Below are 26,298 nucleotides of genomic sequence, written 5' to 3'. Positions count from 1 at the left end.
CTTATACTGAGCCAGGATCCTCTGGAGGTTTCTGGTTTCTTCCTGTTAAAAGGAGTTTTCCTCTCCACTGTTGCTAAATGCTTGCTTAGTATGAGGATTGCTGTAAAGTCACTGACACCAGTCAGTGACTTGATGCAATTTGCTGGGTTCCTTATATAGGAAACATTTTTTCTGATTGGCTTAATGAACTGACCTGTATTGGAATGTTTATTATGTGAAGTGCCTTGAGACAACTCTTGTCGTGATTTGGCGCTTTATAAATAAAATTGAATTGAATTAAAGACCAAATAAATAAAAGTTTTTGCTTGTGTGTGTGTATGTATGTGAGTGAGTGAGTGAGTGAGTGAGTGAGTGAGTGAGTGAGCGAGCGAGCAAGCGAGAGAGAGAGAGAGAGAGAGAGAGAGAGAGAGAGTGAGTGAGTGAGTGGTACAAGTCAGCTACATTAGATCTTCAACAGAACATTTGTAGCTTTTTCATCCCTGAATGAACCTGAAAATGTCTGCATGCTCCAACAATCATGTCTACTTATAAATCAGACTATGGTAATGACAAGCTCAAAACAATAAATTTAAACAATTAAGGCGACATTTCTGTACATCTTACTGGATTTTAGAAATTCTCTACAGACAATCAGAGTACATAAAAGGCATCAGGAGGTGGTTTAACTGGGTTGTCCAGCAACTAATAGATTACCAATGCAGTCAGCCACAGGCATGTGTTTACAAAAATGAATCTGTTAGAAATTACCAACAAGTGACTCAGTGGTTCGGAGTTTTTGGGAAACACATTTAAAGATAAAGGCTACACAAAAGACCAGATCAAAGAATGAATTAAGAACGAAATAACTAAAGAGTTAAGGCAGGGAAACTCTGGTATACCAGGATTTTTCCTGGCTCAAATTGAGGCAGAGGTGGTACCATCCTGACCATGCGCCAGCACATGCATACTCTGTGCATTCAACTGCCTCACTTTTTCAAAGGCAAAATATTATAAAAGGCTCTATAATATGCATTAGATTGGTGTTTAGTTCCTTTTTCCCCATCTGATATTTATAGTTAAAAATATTTTTAAATATTTGACCTACATTTCAGTAACATTTTAGGTTTGTATTAATAACACTCATCTTAGCCAAAATAACACATAAATATATCCAGTAAAATATAATGCATTTCATTAACACGCATTTGTATTGGAAATGGTAATATTTAATTTCTGCTGCTAACAATGTAATGGTGGCATGTCTATTATGTATGGGTTAGGGGGGTGTTCTGTTTTGCCTTGGCCCCCAAAATGCCTTGAAACAGCCCTGGGTGTGTGACTGAGTTTCGAAGGTGATCTGAATTGAATCAGATGTATAAATATGACGTGTATATAACTTGTTGTTTAATACAGGTAAAAATGTGTAGTGGAGATAAATCTATCTACATTTTACTTTCAAGCTTTGTTTTCTTGTTTTTATGTGACTATTGTCCTGTCTCTCTCTCATCTTCCTGCATCTCCTCTAAACTCTCCAGAAGAACTGCTGCCTGGATTCTTACTTTTTCACCTCATCAGTTACTTTTGAACTACGCAGATCAAAGGGATCTCCTGACCGCAAAGCGGAGTGCGCGTTTCGATGCTGCGTCAGTGAGGTGAAATCACCGCAGCACACGATGAGCGAGCGTGTCAGGAACGATTAAAAGACAGAGTAACAGAGGATTTAAACAGATACGAACGATCATGTGTTAATAATGTTTTGCTGCGCCACCTTGAGAATGTATCGTGTGCTGGACGCAGCGGGCGCACCAGCGATCAGTGCTCTGCGTCCACTCCACTCAACAAAATCCCACTAGGCCGACAGTCCATAAATATTGTAATACAGGTAGAAACTTGATCCCCCCCCCACCCCCCCACCCCCACCCCCCCGGCGCCCCGAACAGAGAGTGAAAAGTGGACATGTCCGGGGGAAAGAGGACGTATGGTCAGCCTACAATAGCACCAACCATAGATATGTACCATCTAGCGAGAAAAGCAATTTTTGATCTTTTTCTGCAGCAGTTTTAGCACTTTTCGGTGCACCGCTGCTGATACAGTGCCCCATTAGTGGCGCAACACTGCAACTGCAGTTGAGATAACATCCATATAGCTGGGGGCAGAGTGAAATCAGGCTGGGGCAGCACAAAAATAGCTGGAGGCGGCCGCCACGTAAATTTGAATGCAGGAAACACCCTGCATACTGTGAATCTCAGTCAGACTATGAAAATCCCGCCAATGCTGAGTGTCATGGAGCCTCATTGCTGGTACTTACAGGATGTAGGCGATCACTCCAATGGACCAGCAGTCCACAGCTTTGCTGTATGGCTTCTGGGCGAGAACCTCCGGAGCTACACGAGACAATTAGAGAGAAAACCGGTTAGTAAGCACCTCAGTCCTGTAGCAGCCAGCTCATAAAACCTTCCTACACCTAAATGTGGATGGTGGTTTTCTGCTTGAGCTCCAATAAAAAGACAGAGTGTGATTTTTATGTAAAATGCTGCAACTTAATGAGCCTGAAAGCAAAGAAACTATGTAGACACCCCATGTGTATCTGGAGGGTTCACAATGGTGGGAAGTTTGCTGTTTGAGCTTCGGATTCTCATGACTCCGGAGCAGTTCAGTCCAATGAAACAGAAGACATGACTAGACAACCCCAGTTAGCTTCAGACATGATTGGTACTCTGATAAAAGCCTCTCCTGAATTGAGCCTCTACAGCTGATTACAAAGGACTCAGGACAGAACCACGGTCACAGACACCAAACACAAACACAGCTGCTTCAGAACAAGCCAGCTTAAAACACGAGAAGGAGATGCATTCTGACTCATGAAGCCGCATGCTTTTGTTGCACTTGATTCAGATGTGGGGCATTTTAACACCGGGAAGTCACAAACCACTGAATGTTTTAAATAACTATGAAATGAAATGAAAACTTTATTTATTTGTCCCAGGGAAGGGAAATTCGAGTTTAAATATGATCATTTCTAAATGTGTTGAGGGCAAAAAGATGCAGTAAATTTATCGTGCACACACACACACACACATACCACCCCTCTGAGTAGTCTAAGCAATTTCTATTATCACAATCATAAACAAGGTATTGTTTCTAGAAATGTCTGTCAATTTAAAAAATCCCCAGAAAAGGACACAAAGTGATGCAGTATTTATGCCAGACCTGTATGTTGTGGCAACAAATAAAACAGAAACAGGCTCAGTGGTCTAGTGGTAGTGTCCACCCCGAGACAAATCATGGGATCAAATCCCGATCGGGTCAAACTTAAGACTTTAAAAATGAGATCCAATTCCTCCCTGCTTGACACTCAGCTTTAAGGGGTTTGATGGGGGGGGGGGGGGGTTTTAAACCACCAAATAGTTCCTGAGCATGGCCGTGTCTGCAGCTCACTGCTCCCCACGGGGATGGGTCAAATGCAGAGAAATCATTTCACCAGTGTGCGATGATTAACGTGACTTTAAACATGAAACAAGCATGTCACAATAAAATAACTTCACTCTAATTTAACACCTTAGCTTATATTGGAAATTGAATATTTTCAACAGCATCAATTTTACAGCCTTTTTAAATAGACTTTTTGTAAGTTCTGCAAATAAGAAGGGAAGACCGTTCCATACCTTTGATCCTATAAAGAGAACACTAAAGTGAGTCAGGGTTGTACGGGAGTCAGGTGGAATGAGGCGATAATGAGTGAACTACTAAGGGCTGAATACAGATGGATTCTCTATTAAGAGTAAATAAATAATCTGCACAAAAATGCAATTTTAGCATTTCAAGAGCAACCAATGACTCCGCCCCTTAACCAATCGGTTACCGACAGTCTTCAGAGATGGGGAAAGTCTGACCAGCTTACCCACATATCCCGGCGTGCCACATGCTGTGGACATGACATCGCCGCTGCCCTCCATCTTGGACAGACCAAAGTCGCTGATCATGATCTTGGATTCGTCTTGAGGATTAAAATACAACAAGTTCTCAGGCTGCAAGAAAAAGAAAGACACATTGGAGGTTGTACTTTATTCCTATGTAGAGGAATCATACAGCAGCATATCCATGTGAGGCTCCTACCTTCAAGTCTCGATGCACAATCCCCATCTTGTGCAGGTAGTTGACAGCATCCAGGACCTGCCGGATCAACGTGCTTGCATCCTTTTCCGTGTAAAATCCTTTTTCCACTATTCGGTCAAACAGCTCCCCGCCAGAAACCCTTCAGAGAAAACACACTCATTCTCCAGTATGGGACTCACAGACCAGGTGGTGTGTGTGTGTGTGTGTGTGTGTGTGTGTGTGTGTGTGTGTGTGTGTGTGTGTGTGTGTGTGTGTGTGTGTGTGGAGAGGTTACTGGGTCAGGATGTCTGGTCATTTATGAGCTGTAAAGTTTATCATTGGAGTGTTTGTGAGCAGTATGACCCCACCAACTCACGTTGCTCTAGAATACATGATAACAGTTAATAATGAAAGAGTTACATTTCTCTGAATTCACCAATATTTTCAGCGGCTGTAGTGAAGAAGTCAAATTCCACATTTCAGTAATGAAATGATTATTTAAGCTCTTTCAGGAAGAAAAGCTAATCTACAGTCTGAATCAGAACATTTGATCCACTAAAAACAGAATTTAACGTGAAAAATTCTCCCCTCTGGCAGATTCCTGTAATAGTTAATGTTTTATGACTCTGAAGCGCATGAATTAACTTGTTCAGGTGTTCAGTTTATACAGGTGAGCAGTGACTCATCTCCTGGTAGACAGGCATATAGCGCCCCCTGCTGGATGATAATCACATTAAAGTTGAGGGGATTTTCTTAAGCTGCTGATTTTTATTTCCAAACTCTTTCAAATATAGTTCAATCAGCCTTTTGAAGGTCCTTCAAACTGTTTTGTGCCAGAAAAATTCAGGCCTTTCAAGACATTTGAATGAATGAAAAGAAATGTGCCTAAACCTAAAAGAAATCTTAACTAAAGGTTGATTTTAAATTGCATCTTTAGACATTTTGTTAATAACAGGCAGCCTTTCATGAAGACACAGTTGGTTCCCATTTCTTCTGTTTCATGAACAGTGTGACAAAGATAGACACAAATCAGCATCTGAGAAGAGCTGTTATTAAAACGATGCCAACTCGATTAAAGTTTTAAACAATAACACAAACACAAATGTGTTCATAAAACACGAATAAAGAAACCACAAGGGCAAACATGGTTGCCCCATGCATCTGCTGGGTGTCGTCACAGCAACAGATTAGATTAGAGTTTATTGAAGTTTAACTAATGAAGTTTCTGGAGGAAAAAAAAAGGGATCAGAGTTAACTGCTAATCCTTTCCATCTCTGTTCAAAGAGGGCAGCAACTTGCTTGTATTCAGACGCAGCCTCGTCTGGGAATGATAGGAAAGAGCTAGATCACACACACACACCAAAGGGCTGATCAGCCACCAGTATGTATGGTTGCATAAGCATTTGCGTAAGGAGACCATGGCAATAAGACAGGAACACACACACACACACACACACACACACACACACACACACACACACACACACACACACACACACACACACACACGGGATGAGACTAACTAAAGCAATAATTCATACAAATGTACACACAAAGATGTACGTGGAAAATCCTAGTGACAAACATTGAAGGGAAGACATAAATCACATCTACGTTTCAAATCACAATCACTTAGTTCTCTTTTTTCAACAGTCGCTGGTTTCACCTTCATTCTGTCATTTGCCTCTAATAATAAAAAAACCAAGAGCCAAGTGTTTGCTAAACCTTTAACTGCTCACATCTTTTGAAGTTAGTGTTTGTGGAAAGATTATTAACAATTATTAAATAACTGTTGCGGATGTCTTCTCGAGCAGCCTCAGGTTGGAGAAAAGGAGAATCTCTTTGATTGAACCATAACTAAGCCCTACTTCACACCGCATCAGTGGAATGGCAGCAGAACGGTTTCATCGTGAGCTTCGCTGCATGCCAGTACACACCGGGAGAATCTCAGCCACAGAGCGGCTTCAATGCCATGCTCTTTGATGGACTAGCGAAATCGCTAAATCTCTGGAGACTTCAAAGGTCACGGTTTGTTTATGCTGTCCACAATTAAACCAAAGAGAAGGAGACCACGTTTTATACCACTGATGTCATATATGATGTTGTTTCTCTCCACTGCTAGGATTAAAGCCATGGAAAACACACCGCTGCACTTCTGGAACGATGCAGGAAGTAAATAAACCATTAGGTCACTTGTATTGACGTGATCTGTATAGCTATGAAATTGCATCGCTGCAATAGTCTTCTTTTGCAAATTGGTTTTACACTAAATCCATGTGTGATTTCCTGTCTAGCTCTATGCTAACTGCTGAAACTGGCATGTCTCAGAAGCAGCTCACTGAAAAAATAGAACCCAATCCTGTTTGTAGCAGCACAGCAAGCCGCTTCTGGGACGCGCCACATCGCGGCTGGTTTTAACCACCTCCATAGACTAATGGATTCTATTTGAAGCACTGATGTTCTGCTACCGTTCCGCACCACTGATGCTTCCAGTGTGAAGTTGGGGTTAGACTCTAACCAATCTCTAGATTGTGACTGGTGTTTGTGAGCTTGACACAAAATTATGAGAAACATACAGATTTCTGTTAGAATCATATTAAACATAAAAATGCTTTTTGTTTCCAACGCCTCTCAAAGTCGTCTCTCAGTTTCTTTCTCAACCAGGATGAGGAGAGCTCCAGATGCTTGCCGTGACCTAGGGATTCCAGTGAAACACTTTGGAAACCCTCATTTTCAATTGGTCATCAACAGGTCCAACTCAGTGAGAAACTGGATTTGGGTTGTCGATGCTAAAATCACGGTGTTTTCTTATCAAATGGAAAGCAAAAGGAATTCAAAGCATCAAACACTCTTTTAGTCTCCATGTTTGTTTGGAGCACAAACAAATGAACTTTCCCCAGAAGAAATTAAGTTCCTGAAGATTTAGCTTAAAGTGAAGCAATTTTAGGTGTCAAGATCTTTCGTTTCTCCTGCATGATGTCACAAACCTGTTTAAGTTTTCTCATTTAGTGGGAATATCGCTCTTCTAGAACAGCGTGTGTGTTTTTGTTGACCATCTTCCATCCGAACCTAGAGTGCTGGCTTTAACTCAGAAGATTCTCTTGGTAAATCTGTGGTAAAACCATCACAGAAACCTTAGATGTTGTTGTCATGATTCAAAGTGTTCTTGCAGACTAAATGCTGCTGCCATCTCCTCTCCTTTTAGCTGATCTGGTATTGGGCAGGCAGTCTGGTCGCTCTCTATGGAAGATGGTTGTGCATCATGGCTGACAGTAAAGCCTGTGTGTGTGTGCGTGCGTGCGTGCGTGCGCGCGTGCATGCGTGCGTGCGTGCGTGCGTGCATGCGTGCGTGCGTGTGTGTGTGTGTGTTTGTGTGTGTGTGTGTGTGTGTAACAGGCTGTCCACCCTGGCAAAGATAAAGGGTCGTAATAACACCACAGTGCCAGAGATCTGCTGCTGCAGTCATTATCTGCCTTGGAGGAAGTTCTCTTCCTTTGATCAGATCTTAATTATTCCCACAAACACCTAAATTAGATTAAAGCAATACAAAATAAGCTGTAGTGTGATTATTTGACCTTTATTAAACTTTGAATCTCTGCAAACAGAACCCAATTAAAACAACCATTAGGCAACAGATTTAATAACCAGCATGTTTTGACAAGTCTTTGAATAAATTTGTGTGAACTAAATAATAAAAATGGAACCTTCCTTTTAAAATGCATTTCTGAGACTTAGCCAAACATTTACAGGTTTGACAAGACAAAGCACAGATGAGTGTTTTTCAGGCTGACACTGCTTATGCATCTTTATTCCTCCACTCACTGCCTAATAAGCTGTCTCAAAACAAATGGACAGAAAATAAAGCAGCCAAACTGTATCAGCACGCCAAAGTGCTGTCAAACAACTTCCACTGGATCAAAAAATGAAAAGATGAAACTCTGAATGCGTTTCATCTTTAGTTTTCCATTCACAACACAAACAGCACTCATTTATAGGGCCAAGTCGGACTTGGCTGCATCGATTTTCACAGGAGCATGAGCCGATTGCCTCCCCGTGCTCCAGGTTACGTAAGACAAGCTGTGATGAAGGGCAGCAAAGCAAAGGCCGTCAGACCGCATTGATCTACAGAGCTTCAATTACACGGAATACATTTGAAAATCCTTGTTCCTAAAAGAGATTTCAGCCCGTCGGAAAAGGAAAAAACACTGACATTTTGGCAAATGAGCATAATTATAACAAATGAAGCTGCTTAATGGTGCAGAGATCAGAACCAGTGCAGTGATCACACGAGCCTGGTGTGGGGGTCAGCTGTCAGCTTTTACTGGCATGGATAGACAAAGAATTATAATTAAACTACTGTGTAGTAATGAAACTTTAAAGCTGTGTGATGATTAAGAAAGCAGTTTGAAGCACTGACTCCAGCTGAAGAAGAGCTGGATTCTTTTATATCTTAACAAGTGTCTGTACATTGAAGATGAAACCGCTTGGGAGACTATTACAGAAAAAAATCATATGTGTAGCAGAATAAAAAGAAAAGATTATAGGAAAATCTGAGATAAAAAGAAACTCAAAACTCCAAAAACTCAAGAAGAGTTTCTCTGATTATCTGTAAATCTATCTACACCCACCTAAAGGATTATTAGGAAAACATTACTAATACGGTGTTTGACCCCCTTTGTCTTCATAACTGCCTTAATTCTACGTGGCATTGATTCAACAAGGTGCTGAAAGCATTCTTTAGAAATGTTGGCCCATGTTGATAGGATAGCATCTTGCAGTTGTTGGAGATTTGTGGGATGCACATCCAGGGCACGAAGCTCCCGTTCCACCACATCCCAAAGATGCTCTATCGGGTTGAGTTCTGGTGACTGTGGGGGTCATTGTAGCACAGTGAACCCATTGCCATGTTCAAGAAACCAATTTGAAATGATTGGAGCTTTATGGCATGGTGCACTATCCTGCAGGAAGTAGCCATCAGAGGATGGGTAGATGGTGGACATGAAGGGGTGGACATGGTCAGAAACAATGCTCAGGTAGCCCGCGGCATTCACATGATGCCCAATTGGCACTAAGGGGCCTAAAGTGTGCCAAGAAAACATCCCCCACACTATTACACCACCACCAGCAGCCTGCACAGTGGTAACAAGGCATGATGGATCCATGTTCTCATTCTGTTTACGATAAATTGAATGTCTCAACAGAAATCGAGACTCATCAGACCAGGCAACATTTTTCCAGTCTTCAACTGTAAGGCCAAACGTGACTTAATGTGATTTTACTACATAAAATGTGTGTTCAAATTAAAGTGTCATTTTATTACAGTCTCTTACATTTTATTTAGTCTTTGACAGCTTCTTACATTCCAGTGTGAAGTGTGGCTTCATTCTGGAAATGACAGACAACAATGTACATTGTGTCATAATTCTTTTTTGGCCCGGTGGTAAACTTGTGGCCGGTTCATAGTTAATCCACGTGACTGCTAGATGGGCACCGACCCTCCATGACAGGATTTTAAAAAGCCAGAGACTGTTAATATTTAGGTTAAAATAGACTAAAAATGTAAAGCTGCAGAGAAAGACCTGTTTTGTTTATCATTTTGTAAATCAATCCAGATTAATTAGTGAACAGCAAAACAGTTGCCACAGAACAGAATGCATCTGGAGTCAACCCAGTTTGTAAGTATATCTCAAAAATCATTAAACAGACTTAAATAAAACCCACAGAAAATAATAATTGGATGCACACTGATTATTGAATAACCTTTGAAGTCAATTCTGATCAAGACAGCCACAGATAACGCACCGTGGCAAACAAAAGTGGCTTCAACTCAGTCAGTATTGAGCTAAGAACTGGTGTTCTGGTGGCCGACAGTCGTCAGCAACCAACAGACCAATCTTGTGTCATACGGTGGAAGGCGATATGCATTCCTGTAACTGGCAGGTTAAGCGCTGGGTAAAACACATTTTAGTCTTTATATCTCAGTGTTGCAAACATTTAACTTAACTACAGAAAAAAAACATACTAAACAGATTCAAATAATTATTAGGATGTTAGAATAAAAACAAAACATTTTACCATTAACAAATCCATTTTTTGATTTTACATTACCACTACTGTACATCACATCATCTGTACTGCCCCAAAATATTGAAAAAATAAATGCAACAAAAAAAAAGATGTCAAGAGTTAGAAAATAAATCATTAACTTCAAATGTTATTCATTTGTGATGAAAGCATGAAAGATATTTAGTCAAGAGGATGAGTTTTGTTGAGAGTCAAACACGTCCACAGAGCTTCCGCATTCCTAACATTTTCACTTCCTTCCACCCAAAATGTTGAAATCTACTTCCTGTTGCATCACTCCTGCAGTTCACACTAAAGACAACTTTACCCCACTGCTACCTTTGACCTTGTATATAAACAGACCTGGGTTCCAGTAACGGATGATAACTGGAAGGAAATCAAAGAAGGTAAGAGATCAGGAGAAAACCCAGAGGTGACACGATGGAATTAAGGTACGAGAGGTGAGGAAATAAAAACATGTGAAAAAGGTAGAGGGCAGATGGTGCAAGAGTCAGAAAAACAGATCTGGAGTGGAAGAAAGGTGTGAGAGTAGGATGAGTGAGCAGATGTAGGGTCCTTCCTGATTGGTTGTACTTTATCAGAACTGTCTTTAGCTTTCAAAGGTAATACAGAAGTCCAGATTATTATTTTTAAATGTTTAAATGACGGTCTAATTATAAGCCTTTCCCCAGTTAGTATTTCAATTATATTTTAAGCTAATATGATTAACTTGTGTACAAAACATAATTATGCTAAAAGTCGAGGGTCAGTGAAGTCAGACTAAGGGATTGCTGTTTTCCTGTCATGTTACAAACCACAGGAAACAATTAACAGGTGGCGTCAGAAGCCTAAGTAACAGAAAACACAGTGAACTGGTTTTATCATCAACACTAAACAGCTTAGCCAGAATTAAGAGCTTTGGAGTCTGGCCAACATGAGGATTTCAAGTGATGTAACAGTATGAGGCAGTAGTTCTGTGAAGAGGTGAATTTGTTCCCTCGTTTACCATCTAGGTACTAGTTATGCACACTAGTTCAGACATTTTAACTAACTAGTCTGGGACAAGAGATTTTATCTGTGCCAAGAGAAAGTCACGACACTGATTAAAAGTCCATTTATGCATATTTTAGTTATATTTGATTGATCTTGTCTGGCCAAAGTACAGCATGTTACCACAACTGAACACTTAAACTTGATTATACGTGTTTGATGCCAGTGTTTCTAATAAGGTGGTGGGAAAGTTTCTCAGAGTGATGAAGATGGCATCACTAAGGACACCCACCACCTGGAACCAGCAACCGTTTGTTTACTAAACATCCTTAGTAGGATTTACACACGGAATGATCCAGAAGAGGAACATTATTCTCCTGCAAGTCTTTCACCAGAATGGGGGGTTGCAGACAGCAGCATTGCAGTCACACAGAGGAGAGAAAGAGGCCTGCTGCAGCACGTACACTCAGCCAGCAGCAGCTGGAAGCCCTGCATAACCAGTACCGCTGCTTCTTTGAAGGGAGAAAACATCTGAGATTGCCTTGATACGTTGGAATTCAACAGGACCGTCCAGACCAAGTACGGGTTGCAAGGTTTTCTTTCCTACCAGAGACCACTGCAAATGTATTGATTAAACGAGTGAACCACACCTTTAATGTTATGTTAGCAATGTCTCTAATAATAAATCTCTTTTAAAAACATACTAAAAACGGCCCGGATATGGTGTAGAAATCAAAGCATCCAAACATGCTGTGGGTATCGAGATAATCTGGTGACAAGGAGCTGCTGAGTAATCCACAGCCATGATTTCCTCCTAAAGCTGGCTGGATTGTTTCCAGCACCAACGCCAAACTTCCTGACCAACTTGTCTTATGTAAGGAGCTCTAAAACAAAAGGTGAACCAAAGGTGATCTGCCTTCCCTTTGCTAACCATCAAACACACAGACTGCACTATTGTCACAGACTGTGTTGTGTTAGTGTGTGCCACATTGGTGGAGCCTTTCCTATACGTTTGAGAAAAACTTTCAAACCGAGACATTTTGCTAATTTAAATGACTGTCAGTTTGCAGTACTGAAATCAGAACTAAATCTAAACTGGTGGAGCAGCACAGCCAGTTTATCCAACCTGATTAGATCCTCAGGCTCACTTCAGAAAGTTAGCCCTTTTGTACTTCTAAGTTTTCTTAGGGGGGGGGCAGCAGTGGCTCAGGTGGTAGAGCGGGTTGCCTCATGATCGGTGGGTCAGGGGTTCGATTCCAGCTCCCACCAGGGGTATCCTGCTGTTGTGTCCTTGGGCAAGACACTTCACCCAACTTGCCTGTGTTAGTGGTGGTCAGAGGGGCCGACGGCGCCAAATGGCAGCCTCGCCTCTGTTAGACCTCCCCAGGGCGGCTGTGGCTACAAGTAGCTTACCATCACTAGCAGTGTGTGAATGTGAGTGTGTGAAAGCGTCTTTGGGTGTCTAGAAAAGCGCTATATAAGTTCAATGCATTATTATTATTATTGATTACTGTTTCTTTACAGACAGGTGTGTGTTCTTCAAATGAACAAAACAAAGTTAAATCTGAAGGAACACTGAAGAGCACACCCATCATTCAACAACAGCCAATGAGAGAGAAGATGAACTCACAGCTGCATCACCAGGTACAGGTGGTCTGGACTCTCATAGATGTCCTCCAGTGCCACAATGTTTTCATGCTTGATCCTGCAAAGTAAAAAGAAAACATTTCCATTTCATGTTGGATTATTATCATGCTGGTATTATATCAGGGTCCTGGGCAGGGTGTGAACCATTGTTTTCATCTGTGCGTTTCCACAACCAGAACTTCAGGGTAAATTTACAGGAACTTCCCATCACACGCATGTCTACACTTGAGCAGGACAGCCAAGTACCTGATCTGGGGTGGGCACTCAGAATGACCCAGCAGAGTTGCTGAGCTGAACTTTTGCTTAACTCATGCTGATTGGTTGTAATACAGTAAGAAATTACATCAGCAGACGTCATTCAAAACAACCAGCATTAATAAAATGAGAAGAGTTGCTTGTGAAGCAGAATAGAGGCAAATGAAAATAAGCACAGATAGCATTGCTTCAAAATAACTAAACTCCTGACACCAGAACATGAGAAATTCCCCACAACAATGTGATTCATGGGGCTTTGTTGTCTCAGAGCGCTGTAAAAAAAAAAGAGCTTCTTCTGGAATGCCACATTTTACATCATGCAGCCGCTGTCCTTCTCTGAATTGACAAAACTTTTAATGTTATTGTGGATGCATTTTGGCGCTGATCAGTGACATCACTGCTGAAGCAGTCGCCATACGCTAATGTGAGATTAAATTAAACGCCTTTATAGTCATTATACACGTTAGGGATGTACATAGATAACCGGCTAATTGTCGTTAATGTTGTAACCGGGTAAACTAGTTTGTCCCGGTTAACTGTTTTAAGTCCTTCTGCTGCGCTTGGTGCAATACATTTTGTGCCAATGGAGGGCGCAAGAGCATCGATATCAAATATGTTTACTGGGCAAAAGCAGAAGAACTCAGAAGAAATTAGTTTGTCACATGACCAATGTCACATGACCAATGTCACATGACCAAACAAACGTGCTCAAACACAAGCAATTACAAACAAGGCAGCGTTGGAGCAGTTTATTCTTAGTTATTTAATTATTAATATTTATTTAATTATTGGAACACAATAAGGGTTCCTACAGATTTCATCAAGTTCAATTTAAGACTTTTTAAGACCTTTTCAAGACCACTTACATAAAAAATGAATACCCATTTCACAGCCCTACCAGCAAAAAAAGTTTCCTTGAACTTGTGTTTTTTTAATTCATCTTTTTTTTTTAATTATATTTTGCCTAAATATTCGGTAAAGAACAGTAGCAGAGCGATCTGAGCTTTCATAGAAAGGTTTGTTAGGTAACGTAAAACAAGTTTAAAATATTACGGCGTTAGTAGGGCTGGGAACCATGAGATACTTCTACTCTTACTTTAACCAGCTTAATGACACTTTTCTTGAAATCTATATATTTTTTATTTTAAGAGAGGATAACAAACTACGTTAAGGTTTTGCTCTTTTTGTTTATATTATTTTATTTAAAAATTTCTATGCAAAAACAGAGCAAAGCAAACAGTAAAGGCACCACATTGAAATAAATGTATAAAAATAGCCTTCATTAATGCTTCACTTCATGTCAGTAATAGCAGTAGTAGTAGTAGCATTTTCATCTGCGAACTGCAGAGGAGTGTTTTTGAAAGGAGACGCGCCTCCTCTCTCACTCATAACGTGACTTGGGATCAGTCATGTGACCCACAGTCGCACATTGGGACATTTTAATACTTTTTTTTCTGATATCGGTACCTACCGGATGTTTTTACTCAGTCCCAAAGAGGTCCAGAGTTCTGGCACACAGCCCTGGGCGTCAGTCACCTTCCCTCATGGTCTGCTGAGTTTTTCTGCATTTCTCCTCTGCTGGAGGTCTGTGTTATGTTTACCGTTTGTAAGAAATATTTCTGACAAATCATACATAATTTCTAAAAGAGGAAAATTCCGGAAAGCAGCTTTAATTGTGTGACAGATTATATTAAAAAGAGTAGACGGAAAAAGCGTTATTTATAGAGCGGGGAAATTGCGTGTGTCGGGGGTGGGGAGGTGGTGTGGGGTTGGTTTCTGGTTAACCGTCAAGGGGCATCAATAGCCGGTTAAGGAAATTTTGGTAAATGCGCATCCCTAACACATGTGCAATGAGATTGAGAGCAACACGCAACACCTTCTGCAGTGCAAAAACAAGCAAGAGAGATCAAATATGTTGAAAAGAGAAACAACATTAAAATTAAAAAAATGTAGAAAGAACAGAGCGGGGGGGGGGGGGGGGGGTTGCACGGTTCTTGGGTCTGAATGCAAAAATTGTGTGAAGAGAGAATAATTTGAAATATTATTTACAAAAATCTGAATCCCAGTTAGGGTTATTGCACATGATAAATTTCACACTCAGAGTTCTTACACATGATCAGTATTGCACAGTGGTGATTAACATATTTGGTAAGTTAGGTGGTATTAGGGCTAGTTATAGATCATGGTGTACAGTTGTTTTGCAATGTTGACAGACAGTAAATATCACAGTGAATGTATGGAAGAGGGCTGGTATTGCCCTTTTTTAACTGAGTCAGTGCTTATGAGAGTTCCGAGTGGTGATGGCTTTGGGAAAGAAACTGTTCTTTAATTCATTTGTTTTGGTGCTGATGCACCTGCAGCGCCTTCCTGAGGGCAGCATCTTCAACAGGTCATGACCAGGGTGGGAATTGTTCTTGTTTTTTGCTCGGTTGAGACAACAGGAGGAGTAGATGTCTGCCAGGGAGAGAAGAGGAGAGGAGAAGGCGGCCAATGATCTTCTGAGCTGCTGTTACTACTCTCTGAATTCTCTCCCTGTCTGCCATGGTGCAGTTGCCGTACTATACTGTGATACAGTATGTCAACAGGCTCTTGATGGATGAGCGGTAGAAGGTCAGCAGAAGGTTAGGGTCCAGATTATGTTTCCTGAGGACGCTCAGGAAGTGTAGCTACTGCTGAGCCTTCTTAAAGACCCTTGCAAGGTTTTCAGTCCAGGAGACATCAGTGATAAGAACACCAAGGAACCAGAAGGTGTGGACCTTCCCCACACACTCGCCATTGATGTAAAGGGGGGCAAGGTCCAAGCTGTTCCTCCTGAAGTCCATAATGATCTCCTTAGTTTTCTCTGTGTTCAGGGCCAGGTTGTTCTGAGCCCCAGGCTGCCAACCTCTCAACCTCCTCCCTGTAGGCTGCTTCATCTCTGCAAAGTCCTGAAAGAGCTGAATTTGAACGAAGACAACAGCTGAGAGGACTGGGACATCGTATCTACTGGTCAATTTTTTTGTTCTAGAATTTACCCTGAAGTTCCGCCAACGGAAACACGGCTGATAACATGGGACCCATGTCCATTGACGTGCGTCTGAATCTGAAGCAGTACTGACTGTGCTGGTTGCTCTCTCGGCCTGGGCTGCCTGTGAGTGCTTTGGGGTGTAGAGGCCCCTGGCAGCTCCAGCTGCTCATTGAGACAACTTTTTTTACATCAGAGGCTCTAAAACTGAATGTTCAAACATATGCTATAAAAATCATTTCTATGTATAAAATAATGCTTGATTTTTAGACATTCCATCTTATTTTTAGCCTAAAAATAAAATAAAATTTTCTCTAGAAATATTGCATTATAAGGCTGGGTGATAAATCAAAAATGTATCGTTATCGAAATTTGTGACTTATCAAGAATTTTTCCCATGTCAATAAATTTGATAATAAAAAAATGAAAAGATGTGTTTAAGTTGGCAACATTCATGTCCCTTTAAGAAGCTTTACCACCTTGAGTCACGTAAAAACGTGACTCAATGTAATACACGTGACAGCCCCATCTAGTGGGCAACTTTTGTTTCTGTACATCCCTGTATTTATCATCCATTTATCGTTAGAGGCGAAATCCTCAACATATCGTGATATTGATTTTAGGCCATATCGCCCAGCCCTATTGCATTACTTAAAATAAGGTAAACATTCTTAAATAAGATAACTTTTTCTTGTATTGAGTAAAAATTCTGCCAAAGGGGCAAACAAAATTGCTCTGCTAGAATTCTTAAAATTGGTAAGCAATCAAAATTTTGATTATTTTGCTAGTTTAAAGAATTCTAGCCATTTTTGTTGATGAATGTGGCGGGTCAACCAGCCGGTGCAGCACATTTTAGTCCTAAATCTAACTGAGGGGTGGGCATAAAAAAATCTAAATATGGGAATGTTTCAATCAATACAAACTTTTATGATAAACACATTACATTTAATTATAACCCTTACTGGTACATAGATGGATAGAAAAATGGAAGAGAAAAGCAATTCCCTTTTCATCGCTTTTGTATTTGATGTGGACACTAAAGGGTTACAGATTACTTCCTGAGAGGTCTGACAGGCTCAAGGTATTTACTACATGAGGCGATTGTTGCTTTTCCTGCTAAACTGTTTTCTGAGAAGCTTCCCTCAACAGATTAAAGGAAAGACTGTCCCTTTAGAAAAACTGCAGTTACAAGTTAACAGTCATTCTCTGAAAATGACTCATTTCTAAATTCATCCTTCCCCTTCTTTGTCAGCATAAACCAATAATTTTATCCCTTAGTAATTCAACCAAAAGCATGCGTCTTTCCTCCCATCACACCTTCTGCTCATTTCTCCAGCTTCTCCTCTAACTCTCTCCATGGTTACAGCGCCATGATGTTTAAAGTGTGTGTGTGTGCGTGTGTGTGTGTGTGTGTGTGTGTGTGTGCAGGAGCCCAGCTGAGCATCTAACACTTATTACAGCGCATATGATCTCTATGACAGCAGGTGAGCTATGAACCACAAAAGCTATGACAAAACTCTCACACACACACACACACACACACACACACACACACACACACGCACGCACGCGAGCGCAGGTTTAAAAGGGATAATGTGTGTATTTAAGCCCTGCCTGGGATAATGAAGGGCTGGCAGACAACAGTCTGGGTGTAATGGAAGTGCAGAGTCAAAGTGCATTCACAAAAAGCACCTCTTCCCTTTCAGGCTTGATGCTACAGTTTGTTGTTCTCATTCATGATTTTTTTACAGCATGAGTCTTGTGGCACAAGGATCTTCAGCTTCTGCATTTCTCTTGTAATAAATCAATTCATAAATATCTTTACAAAAAAAGTTAAGACTTCTTAATGTAGCCATCATATTTATTTTCTTGAAATTGCACATGATTATTTCATATAATGCACCTTATTTACGATAAGGTTTTATTAAATCCTGTAGCCTCTGTAGCTAGTTTTAAAAGGACACTATCCAGAGTAACTTGGATTAGTGCAACTCAGCCCGACCACCTTTTCCAATAGCACGGTTTGGTATTTTCTTTCTACTTTTTCTGGTGAGGCTTAGTCAGGCCAGCATTGCGTTTGTGGCCTCCGATTGGCTTTGGGGCAGAGTCACTGGTTGCTCCAGAGTTTTCTGTCTTCTGCTTTACTGCCTGCAGCCATTTCCTGGTTCAGAGTCTGACAAAAGCTAATGTCCGGCAACATCACCATGTTTCTGCTGAGTTGTATTTCTGTGTAACGTACAGATCACCTCACATAGTTTGCACATCACCTAATGCCATCTTTGTGTGGGAGTGATTTAAACCATCCACAATGCGGACATTTTCAGGTGCGTCCCTGAAGTGGCTCACTATTCGCTATTTGTCTAGCATTGTCAGCCGCACGTTTGTGTATGGACAGAATAGTGTATGTACAATAAAAAAGTTTGTCCACTAGATGGGAATGTAACGCGTATCAAGTTGAGTCATGTTGTCATGTGACTCAAGGTGGTACAGCTTCTTAAAGGGACATGGATGTCACCAACCTACATATATCTTTTCATTTTTTAATACCAAATTCATTGACATAGGAAGGATTTTATCAGTTGGTCAGAAATTTTGATAAAGATAAGTTTTTGATTAATTGCCTAGCCCTACTTTTAGTTTAATCAATGTTTTCACTTAGTCATTCCTGGTTAGCTTTCTTACATACTCATGGTACCACCATTATTCACCAGCCACTTTTAGTTTTTGACTCAATACCTTATTGAAATTCTGTTAGTTTCTAGCTTTAGTAAAGCAGTAGGGACAGCAGTAGCTCAGGAGGTTGAGCGGGTTGTCAATCGGAAGGTTGCAGGTTCAATCCAGGCTACGACCAGAGAATGCTGCTGTTGTGTCCTTGGTCAAGACACTGAACCCACCTTTCCTGCTGGTGATGGTCGGAGGGAACAGTGGCGACAATGTTTGGCAGGCTTCGCCTCTGTCAGTGCGACACAGGGCAGCTGTGGCTACATCATAGCTCATCCCCACCCGAGTGTGAATGTGTGTGTGGGTGTTGTAGAACCCTAAGAAGGAGCTATACAAAAACAAGCCATTTACCATAGTACTGTTTGTTTTGGTCACCCTCACATAGGGCTGGACGATATAGGAAAAAAAGCTTAGCTAAAAAAAAAATATATATTAATCGCGATCGATAATTATTGAAAAAACTGAAATATCGAAAATAATTTTTGAGTGCAGCCCTGGCCATTTACTTTATGATAAAACAAGTTGGTTGCATTACCAGACTTGTTTTGTTATCGATTCTCTGTTGCAAACCACTGTTTGTTTTTCCAGATTTGTAAGAATGAAAGCATTGCCACTGACTGTGTTTTTGATTGGTTGCGTGTAAGTAATGACTGTATGAAGCTACCCAATAGGCTATAATGGAAAGAGGAAAGTTTTATTAAAGTTTTTGTTGATGCCCCCATTGAACCACATGTCTATTGATCGATATATATCGTTACTGACTTTCACACACTTAGTAATTCCTGGCTAGCTTTACTCAAAGTTACCAGCCACTTTTAGTTTTCTACTCAATACTGTTAGTTTTCTAGTTTTAGTCTTCATTGTCTTATATGAGATTCCATTGTTCCTTTGTCTGTTCTTGCTGCTGTAAAGCACATCAAGTTTCCTCTGCGTATGAAATGTGCTATATAAATAAAGCTGTCTTGTCTAAAGTCTTCCAAAGTCACCCATCTTGCAAGAAGCAATAAAGCTTTATGGCAATCCATGTATACCTCAGAAGAGAAGAGCTAGAGATGGTTAGCATTTATTGTGTTGTGTTGTGTTCATCATGGCAGAGCCTCCGAAAATACAAAGACCTTTATGTGATGAAGCAAAGAGAAAAAGAATGTCCAACTGAAAGAGGGGTCAAAGAAGAGTCAAAATCAGGAAGCGAGAGCTCAGAGACAAAGGAGGATTCAAATTGGATGCAGGCCTCATGATCATCAATACTCTACCCTCAGGGAGGAGGATCAGGTCCTTACGAACTAGAACCTCATACCACAAAAACAGCTTCTTCCCCTCTGCTGTAAGACGCCTGAACAACTGATAACCATTTCAACCACATAGAGCTACATCAGTCACCTATATTCCTATACTTATGATTGTTTTTCTTGTTCCCTATGATGATTATTTCAGATGTATCCTAATCTACATATTGCCTGACTTTTATATACCTTTTCACTTTGCCAATGAAACCAATTCCTTGAATCTCTCACTTACTGCACACTTTCTACACAGTGGTGCTGTATGAAAAGAGACTTTTCGTGACTCATTTAATTGTAGTTTTAGTTGTGTTTGGAGCATGTAAAAAAGTTTTTTACCTTTTTTTTAGCAAAGGGTCTGCAGTTGTTTTTAGAGGAGCAGCTTGATGACTGTCTAGTGTCTAAATCTGAATGTTTGGTGGTTTCTGTGACATTTTAAACATCTGCTTCTGTCAAATAGGAAATTTAAACATTACTTTGGCATAAAACTGTATTTAGAAAGCAAATGTGAACTGAACATTAGACTGCCCTAGTTGTTTTGATAAAACTGAGTTAAACTGTCAAAATTAGACAGAATCTGATCAAATTCACACATCTGTCCAACATCTGCTGCCACAGAGATACTGGAAGAGGTTTGAATTCTCAAATAAAAGCAACATCTTGCCATTTTGCACCAAAGTGATCCAGCTGATTTTGCTCCAAAAATCCAGCTTGGAGTCTCTTTCAGCGCAGGACAGTAGAGACCGACAGCGAGGCTCTCAATTGTTTGCAGTAATGACTTCCATTTATCGAAATGAATGTCAGCATCTCTCCCTTATTACTGGTGGCAATTCTCATTTTCTCTAATGTTGCACAGTAGAGCCAAATTAGCAAACTCATTCTATTTAATTGCATCATACTTCTCCATTGTCTTCATAAGTGGACCACTTAGATATATTTATGTAATCGTGTGGTTTTTAGGGTTAGACTGATTAAAATCTCTGGTTGCCTTTTATTTACAGGAGCTCTGGTGCTTGGAGTTAGATCTGGGAAAACATCAGATGATGCTGCACCACAGAATGTACTAGGAATGGGCGACATGGCCTAAAATCTATCCTAAAGTGTGTAAGTATGAGCGGTGTAGCTAATCCCAACAAACACATGAACAAGGTTTTGCTTTAGGAGTCTATTAAAAACAAATTCCCAAAATCTCATTTGTATGTGCAGATATAACAATTTTATGACTGATAAGCATCCTTATGACATCACAAACAGATTTACAGAAAGATTTATTTTCTTCATCTGTTTAGAATAAAGTTTTGTTGCAGTTAGTCTCTCACTAGATATTAATATCCATCTATGCAGAAATGTTGTTTAGTGCAATAAACTCTGAAGTCCTCTTTACATCCATCTTGGTTTTCAAGTAATTCTGAGTAAAAGTGTGCAATAAATCAATTTAATACTAATCTACACACAAACACACGCACACAAGAATGAGCTGCCATCCTTAAGGGTGTGTCTCACAGTATCTCAAAAAGACAAAATACACACAAAAGGCCGACACATGCAGGTAACGTATGATTTGTGCCAAACACCAGACAGTTGGTATAGTTTTACACATCAACGTACAGGCATTTGCACATCTGATGCAGTAGCGGTTTTACCATTAGGCATAGGTCGGCGGCCGCCTGGGGCCCTCATATGTTGGGGGGCCCCCTAGCCCTGAGTGCTGGCACCCCTCTGTTAATGCCACAATGGACTATTCCTTTAAGATGCCGATGCACAAACAGGAAGTGATTGGTAGTCATTCTACCCCAATCCAGTTGGTGGCAGTAATGCACCAAATTGTTGTTTGCCAAGTGCCATAAGACCACAAATAATAATAAGAAGAGAAAGCAGAAAAAGAAGATGAGAGGCGGGAGCGTTGGTAACAAACTTGAAGCGGTAGTCAAAACATCAGGGGCGGCTGGTCCATAGGGGCGATTGGGGTGACGCCCTCCCAAGAAAAAAGGAGGTTGTTTTTTTTTCATGTGCTTCTCATCATTGCTGTTCAGGTCCACCATTGTGGTTTGCTTGTCTGTGTTGTCCAACCAGTTTGAGTCCTCCCTGCTGGGAGTTCCACCCTTATGGGGCAATAATGTAAATGCTTTCCCCCGACTTCCCGGAGCAACAACGCAGCTTCTAGGGGCTGGCGGGACGTCTCCCTATATGCCTACTTCACGAGTTACACCCAGGTAACTGGGTAATTACAGGTAGCGTTAAGGGCACGCACAGAGCGGCAAACCATTTCCATCATGGCGAGCTACCAGAGCAACACTGTTGTCTCTTTGAAAGAGTTTCCATTTATTCGTTGTACCAACACGGATAAAATGGCAACAAAACTGTTAGGACCACCAAGACCAAATCTCAACATCAAACAAGCAGCAGTTAAAGGCGGGAAATCCCACAATCGAGGATTTCCGAGAAGGTGGTATGACCAGACGAGCTGGCTCGCGGGCTGAGACAACAGGGTCGCTGTTCTGCTTCCCATGCCTGCAAGTTCAACCCAGATTGCGCCACGGCGGCCCACAGCTTGTGATGACCACAGGAGTCACCGACATGCACCATCTGGCTGGGAAGGTGAAGAGATAAAGTTTTCTACGTTCGGATGAGTTAATATCGCCGAAGAGCTAGACAGCAGCTACCACCTGGCAGTCCGCTGCCATAACAAAGAGGTGAGCAGGAACCAACATCTCCTTAATCGCCTCATAGACTGCGTCAGATTTTGTGGCATGTTCGAATAAGCCTTGCGGGGAAAAGATGAAAGCGAAGGCTTAAAGAATGCAGGCATTTTTCGGGGATTAGTGGACTTGGCATCATTGGATGAGGTGTTTGAGGAGCACCTGAAAGTAGTGACTGTTTTCAAGGGCACGTCAAAAACTGCTCAGAAAGAGCTGCTGGACAGCATGCTGGCGGTCGTTAGGAAGCGCATTAGTGAGGACGTTGTGGCAGCTAGATTTGTTGCCATCCAAGCTGATGAGACCACCGATGTGTCAACACACATCTCTCATTGATGGACTGCAGAAGCTTGTTTGACATCTTTTGCCACATCAGAGGGAACTCGTCTTCTTCCTCCGAACCATGGTCCACCAGCAAAGCCGAACCCTTTTTTCTAGGGCTGCTGCAGCTAACGTTAGCCATGGCCGCTCTCTTGGCCCCACGTGTGCTCCTGGACGTTTTCTTCCTGGTTCTCAGTAACGGTGTAAGTAGAAAGTGACACAGGATCACTTCTTTCGTGATAAAAGAGCGTTAGTAGTTCAAAAAGGCAATTTAAGTAAGATAATAGTTGTGCCGCGAGGAGCTGCAAAAAAACGTGTCTACTCTTCACCCATCTCACTAGTGCCCTCCAACTCATCTGGTTCTTTGATGGCAACACAATGAGAGAGGCATGTGAGTTTCTCAGGATGATGCAGGACGAGGATTTCCAGTTTTTTTTTTTTGCTGCTGTTTAGTAAAATTAGGCCTCACGTGGACATCCTGTACAAGAAACTGCAGAAGGAGGACATCGATGCAGTCTTTATCAAGCACGCCGTCCAGATCTTCATGAGCAGTGTTGAGGCAATAAGGTAAAATTATTATTATTATTTGTTATTTGACATGCGTATTGTTTAAAATTAAGGTGTGGTGTGTGTGGACCACAAAAAAGGTAGTAAGTGATCAAACCTAAATAAATACTATGAATTTGTTCTATTAATAATTTCACTTGGACAAAGTCAATTCAATTTCTTGCAACCTATTAACGTAATTAATTGAAGTTGGATCACCAGTTCCCTTTTACAATGTGAGGCAAGTGAATGGAAACCACAGACTGACCTTTGTACCTGACCTTTAGCCGATAGACAGGTGCACCCCTAGTTGTTTACAAACTGAGCTTTCTACTTTTGAGAGGTGGTAAAATTTTACTTAGGGGTGGAGTAGCCCTTTAAACTAACCAGAATTATAACCAAAGCACAAAATAATCTGCATTTTACCTGTCACTTGATTGTCATGTCAGACAGCCATGTGACATTTACAAAACACTTCAAAGTTATTATAAGCTAACTTTCCATGTCGCTGTTTCACACTCAAGTCAGAGAAATTTTATTTTTGATGCATAAAACTTCTTAGTGTTGTCATGTTCTTCTGTCTAATTTTTTGTTTGCTCTGACATTTGGATTTACTAACAGGCATTATTGGTCTTTCCTCAGGCAGTCATCTCAACAGCAGCAGCAGGAGGCCACAGAAACCACCACTAGAAGGAGAAGGCCTTGGGAGAGGACGAGAAGCAGAGGCTGTGGGAGAAGATCTGCGACACCATCCTGACTCACACCAGAGAGGTTCTCCTTCACCAACCACCTGGTCAGTGCCACACTGCTACAAGCAGAAATGTTTGAGCAGCACTGCCACACATTTCCCACGGGTGTTCTGAATGCCACAGTGGAGGCATACCCCATGCTCAAACAAGAACAAACTGAAGACAGAACTATCTCTGTCTGAGAACCCTGAGTTCAGGAGCTGCTGCGGTGCGCTGGCGTTGTATCAGCTTCTCATGAGATACAACCTCCAGGACACGTTTTCTGAGACTATCGCTTTGATGAGCATCCTCATCACAACCCCAATGACGACAGCTGAGGCTGAGAGGTGCTTCTCAACTCTCAAAAGAATTAAGACATTTCTGAGAAATTCAATGGGCCAGGAACGCCTTAATGCGCTGGCCATGCTGTCCATAGAGAGGGAGCTTGTCTGGTCCATGCCTGACTTCAATGAGAAGGTCATAGATCACTTTGCTGCTTTGAAAGACAGACGAGCAAAGTTTGATTACAAATGAACAGGTTCCATATGGCATAAACCACTCGCTGTGAAACTTTTATTTCTTTTACTCAAAATGCAACAAACCAGATTGTGAAAACTTAATAGATTGATGAAACAATTCACAGAAGCCTATTTTCTTTTACAAAAATGTACAGATAGCTGAAATCAGCTGATTGTTTTTTAAATATACTTTCTCTATTCTGTTGTGTTCAACTTGTTCGTTGATCATACATTTTATACTTACAGGCCTGTATTCATGATAAATTGTATATTAGTTTTCACATTTGATCTAAATATGACTATTGCATCACATCATTAATAAAATTTTTTTACCTTGAATTTGGTTGCTGTTTTACACTTAAAGGGACTTTACGGAGTTTTGAATTTTTATGCTCGCGATTGCCCCCTCAGGCCAAAAGCGTAACGGCAGCTTCAATAGTAGGCTCGTGCACGAGGCGCGCAGGCTCCTCTCCTGTGGAACCAGCTCCCAGCTTTAGTCCGTGAGGCAGACACCTTGTCTACTTTTAAGACTAGGCTTAAAACATTTTTATTTGATAGGGCCTATAGTTAAAATCTGATGTTAGCCTAAATCTGGACAAGTGGGGGAGTAGAGGGAGGTGGAGTGTACAGTCGGTAAAGACGGCTCTCCCTTGCCCTGCCTCCAACATGCCTCCATCTAAAAGGCTAGGTTATCCAGAGTTATCTCTGTAGTTGCTGCTATAGGCTTAGACTGCTGAAGGATACACTGACCACTTTTCACACTCTACTGCTTTATTCTACAGTCTGCTCTTTAACTGTACTATTTTGTGCAATTTCAGCTGTTAACTTTATTTTCTCTGTAAGTGTTTTTCTCCCCAGAAGAAGCTACAATAACGTTCTGCTGAGCTGTGGTGGCCTCATGGAGGGGGCCATCGACTAGCACACTGCTGCTAACCACTAATACATTCTCTCTCTCCTGATAATAACTTTTGCTTTCATTGACTTTTGATGTACTACTAGTTAATCCATTTAATTATAGATCCACTAGGATAAATACAATAAAGTTTATCTTTCACCAAATACAATATTTACTAAGACATCACAATATAACTAGACACATTACTTGTCTTTGTGTGTGTGTGTGTGTGTGTGTGTGTGTGTGTGTGTGTGTGTGTGTGTGTGTGTGTGTGTGTGTGTGTGTGTGTGTGTGTGTGTGTGTGTGTGTGTGTGTGTGTGCCTGCTCTGTCTTCTCGATCCCCAGTGAGTCGTGGAGGATGGCTGCTTATACTGAGCCAGGATTCTCTGGAGGTTTCTTCCTGTTAAAAGGGAGTTTTCCTCTCCACTGTCGCTGCATGCTTGCTTAGTATGAGGATTGCTGTATAGTCACTGACACTAGTCAGTGACTTGATGCAATTTGCTGGGTTCCTTATATAGGAAACATTATTTCTGATTGGCTTAATGAACTGTGAATTGGAA

The 26,298-nt window shown here is 41.2% G+C and overlaps 1 protein-coding gene and 1 long non-coding RNA gene across 4 annotated transcripts in view; one reads left to right on the top strand and one right to left on the bottom strand.

The window, feature by feature from the left end:
* camk1da (calcium/calmodulin-dependent protein kinase 1Da) overlaps positions 1 to 26,298 on the bottom strand; it is a 115,478-nt gene that overhangs the window by 22,490 nt on the left and 66,690 nt on the right. The window contains exons 3-6 of the mRNA XM_015954761.3: positions 12,758 to 12,832; positions 4,096 to 4,234; positions 3,881 to 4,007; positions 2,288 to 2,363 (exon numbers count right to left, since the gene is read on the bottom strand). Of these exons, the coding sequence (XP_015810247.1) occupies positions 2,288 to 2,363; positions 3,881 to 4,007; positions 4,096 to 4,234; positions 12,758 to 12,832 (417 nt within the window). The remainder of the gene's footprint in view (positions 1 to 2,287; positions 2,364 to 3,880; positions 4,008 to 4,095; positions 4,235 to 12,757; positions 12,833 to 26,298) is intronic.
* On the top strand, positions 9,933 to 24,284 carry LOC129162958 (uncharacterized). Of its 3 annotated transcripts, XR_011520146.1 has the most exons (5): positions 9,933 to 11,706; positions 12,652 to 12,771; positions 17,462 to 17,517; positions 21,036 to 23,618; positions 24,240 to 24,284. It is a non-coding gene; the product is annotated as an uncharacterized lncRNA (long non-coding RNA). The 3 variants fall into 3 exon arrangements; XR_008562969.2 differs by having other exon boundaries at positions 21,036 to 24,284; XR_011520148.1 differs by lacking the exon at positions 17,462 to 17,517 and having other exon boundaries at positions 21,036 to 24,284.

The sequence above is a fragment of the Nothobranchius furzeri genome, chromosome 1, assembly GCF_043380555.1.
Source record: "Nothobranchius furzeri strain GRZ-AD chromosome 1, NfurGRZ-RIMD1, whole genome shotgun sequence".
Classification (NCBI taxonomy): Eukaryota; Metazoa; Chordata; class Actinopteri; order Cyprinodontiformes; family Nothobranchiidae; genus Nothobranchius; species Nothobranchius furzeri.
The sequence above is the reverse complement of the archived record's forward strand: the minus strand, read 5'-3'. Positions and strand labels throughout refer to the sequence as shown.